Source organism: Prionailurus viverrinus, chromosome D4 (assembly GCF_022837055.1).
Source record: "Prionailurus viverrinus isolate Anna chromosome D4, UM_Priviv_1.0, whole genome shotgun sequence".
Taxonomy (NCBI): Eukaryota; Metazoa; Chordata; class Mammalia; order Carnivora; family Felidae; genus Prionailurus; species Prionailurus viverrinus.
The window spans coordinates 6287401-6301420 of record NC_062573.1 but is presented as its reverse complement, the minus strand read 5'-3'; the positions used below and the strand labels follow the sequence as shown (position 1 = coordinate 6301420).

Below are 14020 nucleotides of genomic sequence, written 5' to 3'. Positions count from 1 at the left end.
TCCTGTTTCCCATCCACAGTCGGCTACTAGCATAACTTAAAATTAAATGAAGACTTGGGTTGGTATGTCACAAACTTGAACAGTTATTAAAGTGAATGCTTCATTTGGCAAATTCATTAGGATGTTTGTCCCTTAGGCCAGCTTGTCTTTAGGAAACTGGCTGGGTTTAGTGCTTTAGCACCAGTATCTCATTTAATGCTGACAATAACCTTGCAGTCAAGGAACTGTTACCACCTGCCATAGGTCTGAGGGAGCAGAACATAAGTCCCTTGCTTAGATGACCCAGTGGCAGAGCTTGTACTGATCTCAGGTCAGTCTGTGTCTAATGCCCTGGGATCAATCTCACCATTTGACTCTTTCCTGATCAAGCCTCAGCTCCTGCCCTGCAGAGTATCTCAGGGGAGTGAGGAGACCTGCAAGCTCTCAGGTGGCAGTGGAATGCTTGCTCTGAGGGAAGCCAGGTCTTAAATTTGGGAGTCTGCAAGGGCCAGGTCTTATCCTGTTTTGGCCATTCTGTAAGGTATGGAAAGGCTGCCCCCATAGCTATTCAGAAGCCAAGGTGGCCATGGTCACTTCTGCTCTTCATGACATCAACATCAAGGACACCTTCTCCTGGGACTTGTGACTCAGCTCCTCTAGTTCCTTCACAGGTTACCTCCCAAGGGAAAGGCCAGAAATTGGGCAATTAGCCTATATAGGCTTCTGCTCTCATCAGAAGCTTGGGCTGTTCCCCCGGGGTATTAATCTTGTTGGTGAATGAGGATCTTCTTGCCCATTTTTCTGCTGCTGGAAAACAGGGATGACACCTTCACAAGGTCTCTAGGTCGTGAGAAATTGTTCCTTGGATACCAGGTGTCCTGAACAAAAAGTGAAGGCCCAAGGAACAACCTCGACCAAAAGTGTCTGAGCTCACCAAGGAATGTTGCAGGTCAGAGGAAGATGGAGAATTACCACCTGGCACTGGATGTGTATTTTTGTGTGTTGTTTGTGTAACCCGGTGCACTTAGTGGTTAACTGACTCATGTACCAACTCTGTTCATGTAGACAGGGTTTCAATAGATTATGGAAGGAAAACTCTTCTTGGTAGTGTGTGTGTGTGTGTGTGTGTGTGTGTATTCGTGTGCTGTTTATGCTTATGTTTGTATGTGGTGTATTTGCATTGCTGCACATGTACCTATCTGTAGATAGTAAGTGCTTTTTTGTGTGGGTTGTGCTTTGTTTGGATGACTGTGATGTTTATGTATTGGGTTGTGTGCAACAGTGTTTTATTTATCCGTTGTGTGTAAATTCATGTAAAAGTAACACAAACCCTGATTGTGTTTTACCTAGAATGAGTTTATGTCATGAAGAGAATGCATAGATCTGAGGTCTGTGATGGTGTGCATGTGTGTGTGACTACATGTGTGTTTTTACGTATAAAACACTCACACTCTGTTTTAAACAAGAATGGGTATAGAAGGGAGAGAACTAAAACCATGATAAGGCAACATGTGTGTGCGTGCATAGTTTTGTGTGTATGTCCATGGGTGTGTGTATGTGCATGGGTGTGTTTGTGTATGGATGTGTGTGTGTATGGGTGTGTGTTGGATAAACAGTCTGATAGCTACATTCTCCTCTTATGCCTTATCTCCTTTTATTTCAGACAGAGAAAACCAGCTCCAAGAAGAGTCATTCTCAAGCCAGGTTGTAAGCCATTTGTCCATGTGATTTGAAGACCCCACAGTGCACTGAGGGCACTTTTCTTCATTGGCCTTCCAAAACGCCATATTTCTACTCTTTGAAAAATTTTGTTTCAATGTTTACCTATTTTTTTTTTGAGAGAGAGAGCATGAGTGGTGGAGGGGCAGAGAGGGAGACACAGAATCTGAAGCAGGCTCCAGGCTCTGAGCTGTCAGCACAGAGCCCAACTCAGGGCTCAAACCCACAAACCGCAAGATCATGACACAAGATGTGAGACCATGGCCTGAGCCAAAGTCGGCTGCCCAACCGACTGAGCCTCCAGGTGCCCCAACCATATTTCTACTCTTGAGAACATGGTAGTGGTTAAGTGCTTAGGCTCTGGTGTCACACAGATTTTATTTCAAATTCTTATTTTGACACTTCATTTTGGACTGTGGGCTCAACCTCTGTGAGGCTAAGAAGGCTGAACTGTAAAGTGATAGGAATATTCCACCCAGTATGTGGCATGTGATAAGCATGCACTAAGTGGGTGCTAGCATCATGATTATTCCCTAAAGGCATGAGATTTTAAACTTGCTAGTCACCTCTTGACTGTTCAGAGTATTTTGTGCAAAGGCAGGGGAAACATCCAAACAGTCTCTTTCAAACTCCAGCAGACAGCTTCCCTTCCTCTTCGTGAGGCATGTATCCAGCTGTTTCTTTCACACAGGGTTGGCTTGCATCAGGGTTCTATCTTCCTGGTCCAATCGTTGAAGGTGAAGATTCTTCTTGACACAAAACTTCTGGATTTCACCCCCAAAATGCTTGAATTCCAAAGAGAAGTTTTATCCAATGAATGTCACTGGGCAGCCACGGATCAGCAGAAGGCTTAAGTCACTGCCCTCCATCTGGTCCCACTGACTGAGATGAGCTCAGAAATGGCTGAGCTCATCTGTGTTCTTTGAAGAGACTCTTCTATCAGATCCCTATCGTTAGAATGATGCTGTCTCACTGGGTTCCATCGTAGGGCTTCTGTATGTGGCCTCTAAGTCTGATTTAATTCCCAGCAAGGGAGCCTGGCCTTTAGTGTGAAGACTATCAGAATCTCTATGCTTTATATCAGAGTCTATCAAGCACTACATGCCATGGAGTATGTGACTTCACACCTGTTTCCACTATACTAAGATGAAAGAATTAACTGCTGGAATTTCTGCTTTACAGGCACTCAATAAATGTTTACTAATTAATGTAATTAAGTGCATGTGAAAGACCTTTGAAAATTGTAAAGTGTGGTGTAAGTAGGTGACCATACATTCTGGCTTGCCTAGGAAAATCTTGGTGTAGACCTATTGTTCTGGTATAATTATTATATAACGTCTCTCCTCAATCTTTTCTAAAAATTATTTTTAGAGGGATAGGGAGAGTGCCTGGGCAGAGGGAGAGAGAGAGAAATCTTAAGCAGGCTGCATGCTCAGTGCAGATCCCGACGTAGGGCTTGATCCCATGACCCTGGGATCCTGACCTGAGCCGAAATCAAGAGTTGGATGTTCAACCGACTGAGCCAGCCAGGTGCCCCTCTTTTCACTCTTAAAGCATACTGGCTTGGATAAGATAATATAGGGTCATCATATGTATGAGTGTAAGTAGGTAATCAAGCAGGTGGCTGGGGTAATTTTGAAGCCCTGAAACCATTCCAAACATGGACTAGAATATTCTGCCAAATGAATGAAGGGCAGGAACAGCAGAATGCTGAAGAGTAGGATCTCTGATTATGGTGACAAAGAGAAAGTCCCCAGGGTCATTCAGGGAGTAAATTATTGAGGTTGGAGTCCAATTCAAGATTTTTAGCTACAGGGCCCTAGCTCCTGATCAGTACTCTACATTGTGCTCAATAATTGTGAGCTCTAAGGAGGAAGAGGATTGCATATTTTATTTTCTGTTTTATTCTCAGTGCCAACAAAGTATCTGGAACATGGTCAAGTAAGTGAAGAAATTTATGCTGGCCTCCTTTGAAGGAAATCTTGTTTGCTGTTGGAAATCCGATGTGCTCTGTGACCACAATGGGGCAGATGGAAGATTCAGACAGCAAAATGTGTGGTGTGTCTGAATTTTGATACAGTTTCCAGGAGAAACAGCACGTGGCTGTAATGTACACACAGTGATGATAACCACCATATCTCAGTCCCTGACACTCCGTACTCCTTCCATCCCCAGCAGAGATAAGAACAACATGAGGCCTAAGAACCAGAGCAGCATGTCCGAGTTCCTACTCCTGGGGCTCCCCATGAGGCCAGAGCAGCAGGGCATGTTCTTCACCATGTTCCTGGGCATGTACCTGACCACGGTGCTGGGGAACCTGCTCATCATCCTGCTCATCAGGCTGGACTCTCGCCTCCACACGCCCATGTACTTCTTCCTCAGCCACTTGGCCTTCTCTGATATCTCTTTCTCATCTGTCACCGTCCCAAAGATGCTGATGAACATGCAGACTCAGCACTTATCCATCCCCTATGTGGCATGCATTTCCCAGATGTATTTTTTCATATTTTTTGTCTGTCTTGACAATTTCCTTCTTGCAGTGATGGCATATGACAGGTATGTGGCCATCTGTCAACCACTCCACTACACCACTGTCATGAGGGAGGAGCTGTGTATCTTACTGGTGGCTGGATCCTGGTTCTTCTCGTGTGCCCATGCCCTATTGCATACTCTCCTTCTGTCCCGCCTGTCCTTCTGTGCTGACAATACCATCCCTCATTTATTTTGTGATCTCACTGCCCTTTTGAAGTTGATCTGCTCAGAAACCTCCCTCAATGAGCTAGTTATCTTCACCGAGGGGGGAGTGTTTGCCTTCCTGCCATTGTGTGCTATGTTCGGCTCTTATATTCGCATTGGGGCCACCATCCTAGGGGTTTCCTCCATCAAGAGGATCTGCAAAGGCTTGTCCACCTGGGGCTCCCACCTCCTTGTGGTGTTTTTGTACTATGGGACTCTTGCAATGATTTACTTCATTCCTTCATCAAACAATTCCAAAGTCAAAGATACAATTGCTTCAGTTATATATACAGTGGTGACACCCATGTTAAACCCCTTTATCTATAGCCTGAGGAACAGGGACATGAAACTGGCTCTGGGGATACTTTATAGGAGGAAAATTATTTTTTCTAAGTAACAGTTACTCACTCATATTCTTAGTTGTCCTAGTGATGTTTCTAGAGACACCTCCTTGAGAAATTGTGTAGGTGACTGTTGTAGATAGCAAAAATGGCCAAATTACTTCACTGCCCCTCTTATAAATGTGGTTTGTTTCCTTACCCACTGAATCGGGACAGGACTTCTGACTGACTTTGACTAATAGATTCAGTGAAAGTGGTGTGAGATTTCCAAGCCTATGTAGACTCTGTTCCTTCTCCTCTTGGAACCTTGACACCACCATGTGAAATAGTCCAAGCTAGGGTGTGTGAAGATGGGGGCCATGTGAGGGAGAACCAAGATGCTCCAGCTAACAATCCACCAGCTCCCTGGTGATCTGGTAGGTGACAGCAGAAGCATGAGTGAGCCCTTGTTGTGATCAGTTGAACCAAACCCAGATGAGAAGCCCTATCCAGCTAGCACATTCCCTGCTCAAATTGCAAGTGCATGGAATTGTCATACAAACAAGTGGTTGTTGTTAAGCCACTAAATTTGGGGATGGTTTGTTATGCAGCAAAAGCTAACTGATACACTGACTGCCTTTGTTTCCTTGTTTTCCTTGATTTCAATGGTCTCTCCCCCCTTTTTGGATCCCTACTTGGATTGTATTCCCTGCCTATTTTTCAGGTTATGATCTCCATAACCTATTGCCTTAGCCTTAGGTACCTTTTCTTGTCCTCATTATTCTCCCATAAGCCTTGCTATACGGCATTATCAGCAACTCTCATTCTTGTCAAGTCAACATTTTAAGGTATGGCCTTATCTATCTGAAGAGAAATAAATGAATTGCTGTGATATCAAAACACATGAACTTCTTTTTCTGAAGGAAGGTTACACGTTCTGTTTCTTCTTGAAGAGAAACAATCTTAGACTAAGATTTGTGGTCTAAATTATATTGCATTTTGTGTAAGTTATATTTCTGACCCCTTAACTTACTGATGCCAAGTTAAAGAGATAAAAATTCTCAAATGTGAGGGGCGCCTATGTGGCTCAGTTAAGTGTCTGACTCTTGATTTCAGCTCAGGTTACAATCTCATGGTTTGTGAGTTTGAGTCCCACATTGGGCTCTTTGCTGACAGTGTGGAGCCTCCTTGGGATTCTCTCTCTCTCTCTCTCTCTCTCTCTCTCTCTCTCTCTCCCTTGCTCCCTACCCCTCCCTGTACTCTCTTTCTCAACAAATTAATAAACTATTGGGGCACCTGGGTGGCTCAGTCGGTTAAGCGTCCGACTTCAGCTCAGGTCACGATCTCGCGTTGGTGAATTCGAGCCCTGTGTCTGGCTCTGGGCTGATGGCTCAGAGCCTGGAGCCTGCTTCCGATTCTGTGTCTCCCTCTCTCTCTGCCCCTCCCCCATTCATGCTCTGTCTCCCTCTGTGTCAAAAATAAATAAACGTTAAAAAAATTTTTTTTTAAATTAAAAAAAAATTAATAAACTATAAAAAGTTTTTAAAAGAGGACTTCTTAAATGTGATATGCTACTTGTTTATAGAACAAAACCAATATCTGGGCCATTATAGCTGAGTTAGTATTAAGGTTTTTGCAATATATTTTTGATAAACAAAAAGGCATAAAAATAGTTAATATGACCCTGAATAATGAATAGAATTATTGAATCACTATATTGAACACCTGAAACTAAGATAACATTGTATGTTAACTATACTGTAATTAAAACTAAAAATGGTAAATAAATGCTATTGTTTGTATAAAAAATGACTAATATGAAATTTAATGATAATTCATAGTGTGTATAAATTTATGTAAATGAGATAACAATAAACAATTTAGTGTTTTTGTCCTTTTGTCTATCATGTATATAGTTATAAAAAGTAAGTATTGCTCTAAGTGTTTAAAGCAAAGAAGTTGAGACTGCATTTGTAATGTATTTGCTAGTTACATATTGTGTCTAAAAGTAAAACATTTGCAAATATGTTGGCTTTAGTATCCTTAAGTTAGTTTTTGCCTGTGCCAAAAAGTCAGCAGAGAGGCACAGTGCATTAAATCTCATTCCCAAATTCTCTAAACCAATGTAGGATGTATTTTTTTTTAACTGGAAGTTTCTTTGTGGGGACAGCTTATTTACTTATGTCTTCTTAATTCTAGGTTATAAAAATGGGTTATCTTTTGCTCCACAAACAGCATGACCTGATTTCTAGAAAAGAAAACTATAAGTGTATATAAAAATAATTGATTTTTTTGACAGGTATTTAGGACGTGTTTCCTGGGCTTATGGAAATTTCTAGAAGAGAACAAATCAGGCAGAAATATATTCCTTTTGTAGAGCTTATATTCTAGTAGAGGATGACAATGAAAATAAACATAATATGTAAGTAAACTTCATGGTTTTAAGTGCCACAAAATGCAACACTGTGAAGAAATCAGGAATCCAGGGCCTAGGCTGCTATTTTAAATAGTGTGATGAAGATTGGTCTCACCAAGAAGGTGCTATTTGAGCAAGGAATTGAAGGCATCAGAAAACGGAGCTACAGGGATATTTGCAGGAAAAGCATGTCAGGGAGCAGGTACAGCAGCTGCAATGCTCTGAAATGTGACAATGTCAGCTATGTTCCAGGAACAAAAAGGAGACTGGTCCTGAAGAGGAGTGAGCATGTAGAAGAGCAGAAGGTTGGTGGTCTAGTTTCATTCTTCTGAATGTTGGTGTCTGGTTCTCCCAGCACCATTTGCTGAAGAGACTGTCTTTTTCCATTGGATATTCTTTCCTGCTTTGTCGAGGATTAGTTGGTCATATATTTGTGGGTCCAATTCTGGGTTCTCTATTCTATTCCATTGATCTATGTGTCTGGTTTTGTGCCAATACCATACTGTCTTCATGATTACAGCTTTGTAATACAGCTTAAATTCTGGGATTGCGATGCCTCCAGCTTTGGTTTTCTTTTTCAACATTACTTTGGCTATTCAGGGTCTTTTCTGGTTCCGTACAAATTTTAGGATTGTTTGTTCTAGCTCTATGAAGAATGCTGGTGTTATTTTGATAAGGGTTGCATTGAATGTGTAGATTGCTTTGGGTATTATCAACATCTTAACAATATTTTTTCTCCCAATCCATAAGCATGGAATGTTTTTTTAAAAATGTTTTAATCTTTATTTTTGAGAGAGAGAGCATGAGCAGGGGAGGGGCAGAGAGAGAGCGAGACACTGAATCTGAAGCAGGCTCCAGGCTCTGGGCTGTCAACATAGAGCCCGACACAGGGGTCAAACTCACAGACCATGAAATCATGACCTGAGCTGAAGTTGGGTGCTTAACCAACTGAACCACCGAGGCTCCCCAGAGCATGGAATGTTTTTCCATTTCTTTGTGTCTTCCTCAATTTCTTTCATAAGTATTCTATAGTTTTCAGCATACAGATCCTTTACCTCTTTGGTAAGTTTAGTCCTAGGTATCTTATACACAAAAATAAATTCAAAATGGAGGGAAGATCTAAATGTGAGAAGGAAAACTATCAAAATCCTACAGGAGAAAACAGATAGTAACCTTTTTGACTTAGGCTGCAGCACCTTCTTATTTGACATCTCTGCGGAGGCAAGGGAAATAAAAGCAAAAATGAACTATTGGGACCTCATCAAGATAAAAAGCTTTTGCACAAAGAAGGAAACCATCAATAAAACTAAGAGGCAACAAATGGAATGGGAGAAGATATCTGCATATGATACATTGAATAAGGGGCTAATATTCAAAATCTATAAGGAACTTACCAAACTCAACACCCCAAAAAACAAATAATCCAGTGAAGAAATGGGCAGAAAACATGAATAGACAATTTTCCAAAGAAGACATCCAGATGGCTAACAGACACATGAAAAGATGTCACCATCACTATCATCAGGGAAATACAAATCAAAACCACAATGAGATAGCACCTCACACCAGTCAGAGTGGCTAAAATTAACAACTCAGGAACAACAGATGTTGGCAAGGATGAGGAGAAAGGGGAACCGTTTTGCACTGCTGGTGGAAATGCGAACTGGTGTAGCCACTCTGGAAAACAGTATGGAAGTTCCTCAAAAAATTAAAAATAGAGCTAACCTACAACCCAGAAATTGCACTACTAGGTATTTATTGAAAGGATACAAAAATGCTGATTTGAAGGGGGGACACATGCACCCCAATGTTTAGAGCAGCACTAGCAATAATAGCCAAAGCATGGAAAGAGCCCAAATGTCCATTGCCTGATAAATGGATAAAGAAGATGTGGTGTGTGTGTATATGTGTGTGTGTGTGTGTGTGTGTGTGTGTGTGTAATGGAATATTATATGTATATTATATTATATATGTATATATAATGTATATATGGAATATATATACATATATATGTGTATATAATGTATATATAATGCATATATGGAATATATATACATATATGTGTGTATATAATGTATATATGGAATATATATACATATATAATATGTATATATATGGAATATATATACATATATAATATAATATATATTCTATATATAATGGAATATGTATATATAATGGAATATTATTCAGCAATGAAAAAGAATGAAATCTTGTCATTTGCAACAATGTGGATGGAACTAGAATACATTATGCTAAATGAAATAAGTCAGTCAAAAACAATAAATATATGATTTCACTCATGTGGAATTTAAGAAATAAAACAAATAAACATAGGGTAAGGGAGGGAAAAATAAGATGAAAATAGAGGGGGAGGTAAAACATAAGAAACTCTTAAATACAGAGAACACACTGAGAGTTGCTGGGGGAATGTTGGGTGGGGTTGATGGGCTAAATGGTGGATGGGCATTAAAGGGGGCACTTGCTGGGATGAGCACTGGGTGTTATATATGTGATGAATCACTGAATTCTACTCCTGAAATCTATTACACTATATGTTAACTAACTTGGATTTGAATAAGAGAAAAAAAGAAAAAAAAGAAATATTCACTCATCTGAAGATCACAAATACATACATACATTTATATATATGTACATATGTGTGTGTGTGTGTGTGTGTGTGAGTGTTTGTATTCTGTTTTCTTTGGTAAATTTTAGTTTTATCCCTCTCATTTAGGTCTATGAGCCTATTGGTCTATGAGCCTATTGTGTATGGTGTGAGTAAGGGGTCAAGACTAATTATTTCCTATGGCATATCTAGTTGTTCCAGCCTAATTTATCAAATGGCTGCTTCTTTCTGCATTAAATTGCATTTGCACTTGGGCAAAAATCAATTGATTATATAAATAAGGATTTATTTTGGGTTCTCTATTTGTTACGGTGTTTTATTATTTATTTATTTGGTAATCTAATATATTAATAGATTTATATAAGCTATATATATTAATTTAAAGAAATTCAGATGTTACAACCATGTATTAATTGGAAATTCTCTCCCTCTCTCTTCCCCACTGACCTTCATTCTTACTCTAGTGACTATACACATACACAGATTTGTACAATTAAAAAAAATGAATTCATACTTTTTTACTTGTGCAACATCTTGATTTTCCTACCTAATGGCTTTTCAAAGAAGTAATAGACATCCATTTTATTCTTTCAACCTGCTGCATATTCTTACATTCTATGTGATTAACCATAATTAATTTCTCTATTCTTTATTGGTAGGATTTTAGGTTGTTCTGAATTTTTATCTGTTATAATCTGGGAATGACTGAAAAAATCTCAATATCCAATATATATTTATGACGATATTTCCATAGATTAGACTCCTCAGAGTGGGAATTTCTAGAATGAAGCATTCAATCACATGTTTTTAAACATATACCTTCGAAGATAAATGGGAATAAGAAATGTCCCGATCTCCCCGCTGTGGAATGGATAACTTTCAGGTAATTTCTCTTGCTTCTTGTTCTTTCTGGCCATTCCCATTTTTTAAATTGTATGGTAAAAAAAAAAAAAACAACCCAGGAAACTAAACAGAACAAAAGCACAACAATTTAATAAGGATATAAATTTAAGAGAGGAGTAAAAGTGGGGCACCTGGGTGTTCAGTCGGTTGAGTGTCCGACTTTGGCTCACGTCATGATCTCATGGTTCATGAGTTCAAGCCCCATTTCAGGCTCTGTGCTGACAGCTCAGTGCCTGGAGGCTGCTTCAGATTCTGTGTCTCCCTCTCTCTCTGCTCCTCCCCTGCTCACACTCTGTCTCTCTCTTGAAAATAAATAAAGATGAAAAAAAATTTAAGAGAGGAGTAAGAGTAAAAATTTTTAAGGAAGAAAATGTTTTTTGACAGAGAAAAATGGGGAATTATATAAATCCTCACAATGAGAAAAGTTGCTAAAATGTAATTCTCCTCCTTCCCTTCCTTCTCTGCCTCCATTCTTTTCCACATGAAATGTCTGCAAAGACATTCAAAAGCTACAAATTCAGTAATCATTTCCAGCAATAGGCTGCCATGTGAAGGGTTTTGGAGGGTAAGTCTCAATAAAAGGAGAGCAATTTGTTCAGGAAGTATTTGTGGGAAGAGAATTAGTTTCAAGCAGTATTTGGAGGATGAGGTGATGAGTCTCCATGGGGAAATGGAGGAATGGTGAGGAAGAGTATCATGATTTTAGCAGAGAAGGGGACAATTGGTGGGCTGTCATAAATGCATGTGAGCATCCACAACAGCCTTGTCGCACATGGGTTAAAAAAGCTCATCTCCAACAGTTCAGTTGTTCACCAAGATCTAGCAGATATTAGATTCAAGTGAAGCAGATTCCACTTGTGGGTTTGTCAAGAGGGTGCTGCCTGGGATTTCCTCCTGCCCATCAGCTTCCTCAGGCCCTGTTTCAGGTCTTTGTTTCTCAGGCTATAGATAAAAGGGTTCAGCATGGAGGTAAGAACTGTGTAGACAAGTGTTGCTATGTGGTCCCTGGCAGTGTAGGTCGACAGGGGCTGTAAATAGACATAGAAGATGCTTCCATAAAAGAGGGTTACCACAGTGAGGTGAGAGCCACAGGTGGAGAAGGCTTTGCGTTTCCCAGCAGCTGAGGGGATCTTGAGAACTGTGATGAGGATTCGTATGTAAGAGAAAGTGATGCACACAAAGGGGGTCACCAAAACAACAGAGCCTTCTGACATTATCACAATTTCATTGAGAAATGTGGAGGAGCAGGACAATTTCATCAGGGGACTGAGGTCACAGAGGAAGTGATGGATAACATTGTTGTCACAGAAGGTGAGACGATTCAGTAGCAGTGTGTGTAGGAGTGAGTGGAGGTGAGGAAATGAGCAGGAAAAGGCCACCAGCAGGACACAGTGGTGGTGTTTCATGGTGGTGACATAGTGGAAGGGGTCACAGATGGCCACATAGCGGTCAAGGGCCATGACCGCCAGGAGGCAGCTGTCAGTGTTGCCCAGAGCATAAATAAAATACATCTGTGTCAGACACCCAGCATAGGAGATGGTCTTCTCTGACAGGAAGCTCACTAGCATCCTGGGGACAATGGTTGTTGTAAAGCAAATGTCAGTGAAGGACAGGAAACTCAGGAAGAAATACATGGGGGTCTGGAGCTGGGGGTCAGAGTGGATGGCGAGGATGATGAGCAGGTTCCCTGTTATGGTGACCAGGTACATGGTGAGGAAGAGGATAAAGAGTGGCTTCTGGTCTTCAGGCCGGGAGGAGAGTCCCAGGAGGATGAACTCGGAAACACTGCTGGTTTGGTTGACTCTTTCCATTGATTTGGGTCTACTTATATACAAGATGACCTATTATTTACCATACTGCAAGTCCAGAATCTAAATCCTCAGAACCCAGCAAGTCTTGTTTTTTCTGTTTTGTTGCAATTAGTTGTTCTGTAGAGACAGCTTGTAAGTGTCATGGTCCTTGATGTATTTCTCCCTTCCCAAATCCATGGGCATGACAAGGGCCTTATACTGAAGGCTGGAGGGACAGAAGAAGAATTTACCTTTAGAAACCATCAGAGATGGACCTTGTTGATTCCAGTTCATTAGTTCTTATTCTGTGCAAAGCCTGTTCTCTTGTTGGGGATGTAGTGATAAAAACAGGCAAATTCTTGCCATTGTGTAGCTCGTGTTTAGTTGGGGAGACAGATCATCAACAAACAACATAAAGCAGTATATAAGGGATGAAGGTGAATGGGGAATGGAATGGAGGTATTTTTGGTACCGGAGGTCACAGGACACTCATTTCCTATCAAAGGAAGCCCAGTGGTGGCATTGTAAAGTTCAAATTTGCATTGATTTGGAAAAAAATAAGGGTTTGCCAAAACAACCAAGAGGGAAAATCTAATGGGAATGTTGAACCTGTTTCAACAAAGTGGGCTTTTCCTCCTCTGGACATAGGATGAAGGATTCATCCTCCTTAGTTCATGGTATGCTATCATCACCAGTGTAAGTCTCCCCTTTTTTGTAAATTGTTTTTCCTTTCTTTAACTCTATGTTCTGAATCATATTTGTACAGGATGAGAATCCATTTGTACAGGATTATTGAATCGTTGGGTATTCAACAATTTTTTGTTGAATCTTATAATTCGCCTTTCCTATGTGTATGCAAAACTATCTATGAGAAATATGTTAATTTTCATATATTAACTGTTGAGATATCTATCTATCTATCTATCTATGCTTTCTCTCCAGTCATATCGAGTTATGGACAATATCACTTTGTGATGGACAAAAAAGTGGTCTCCACTTATTGCTACTACAAACCTCTCTGCAATGGGAGATCTTGTATAAATAAAGTGTTTTCAAACAATTTTTTAGAGTCTTATATTTACCCATACCTTCTTAATGGACATATCACATAGGGATTTTAAAAATTTTTGAGATATTGGTTACTTATATATTCCTTGCTACCATAAAAATCTCTATAGTCACCATACTTATATATCACCAAAATTTTTAAAATAATTTTTTTCTTAAGTTTTATTTAAGTAATCTCTACACCTCACATGGGCCTCAAACTCATAAGCCTGAGATCAAGAGTCACATGTTCTTCCAACCGAGCTATCCAGGCACCCCTAAAATAATTTCCTTGGAAACAGTATAGTCTTTCATTCTTTTTGAATAATCCCATGCATTGGAATTTTCATGCATTAAAGATGTTATTATATATTAATATATGAATTCATTTAACATAAATGTTGTATTTACATTAACAGCTAAATGATGCCCTGTACATCAGGGTAATTATAGGTAATAGCACTGCACTACATACCCAAAA

At 40.0% G+C, this 14020-nt stretch overlaps 2 protein-coding genes across 2 annotated transcripts; one reads left to right on the top strand and one right to left on the bottom strand.

Moving 5' to 3' along the window:
- Nucleotides 1-3820: 3820 nt before the first annotated feature.
- Nucleotides 3821-4831, top strand: LOC125150929 (olfactory receptor 1J2-like). The gene has a single exon (XM_047831415.1). The coding sequence runs from the start codon at nucleotides 3821-3823 to the stop codon at nucleotides 4829-4831; it is 1011 nt and encodes a 336-aa protein (XP_047687371.1).
- A 6737-nt stretch (nucleotides 4832-11568) lies between these two features.
- Nucleotides 11569-12513, bottom strand: LOC125150932 (olfactory receptor 1L8-like). The gene has a single exon (XM_047831418.1). It carries the CDS (start codon nucleotides 12511-12513, stop codon nucleotides 11569-11571), a length of 945 nt encoding a protein of 314 aa, XP_047687374.1.
- Between the last annotated feature and the right edge of the window lie 1507 nt (nucleotides 12514-14020).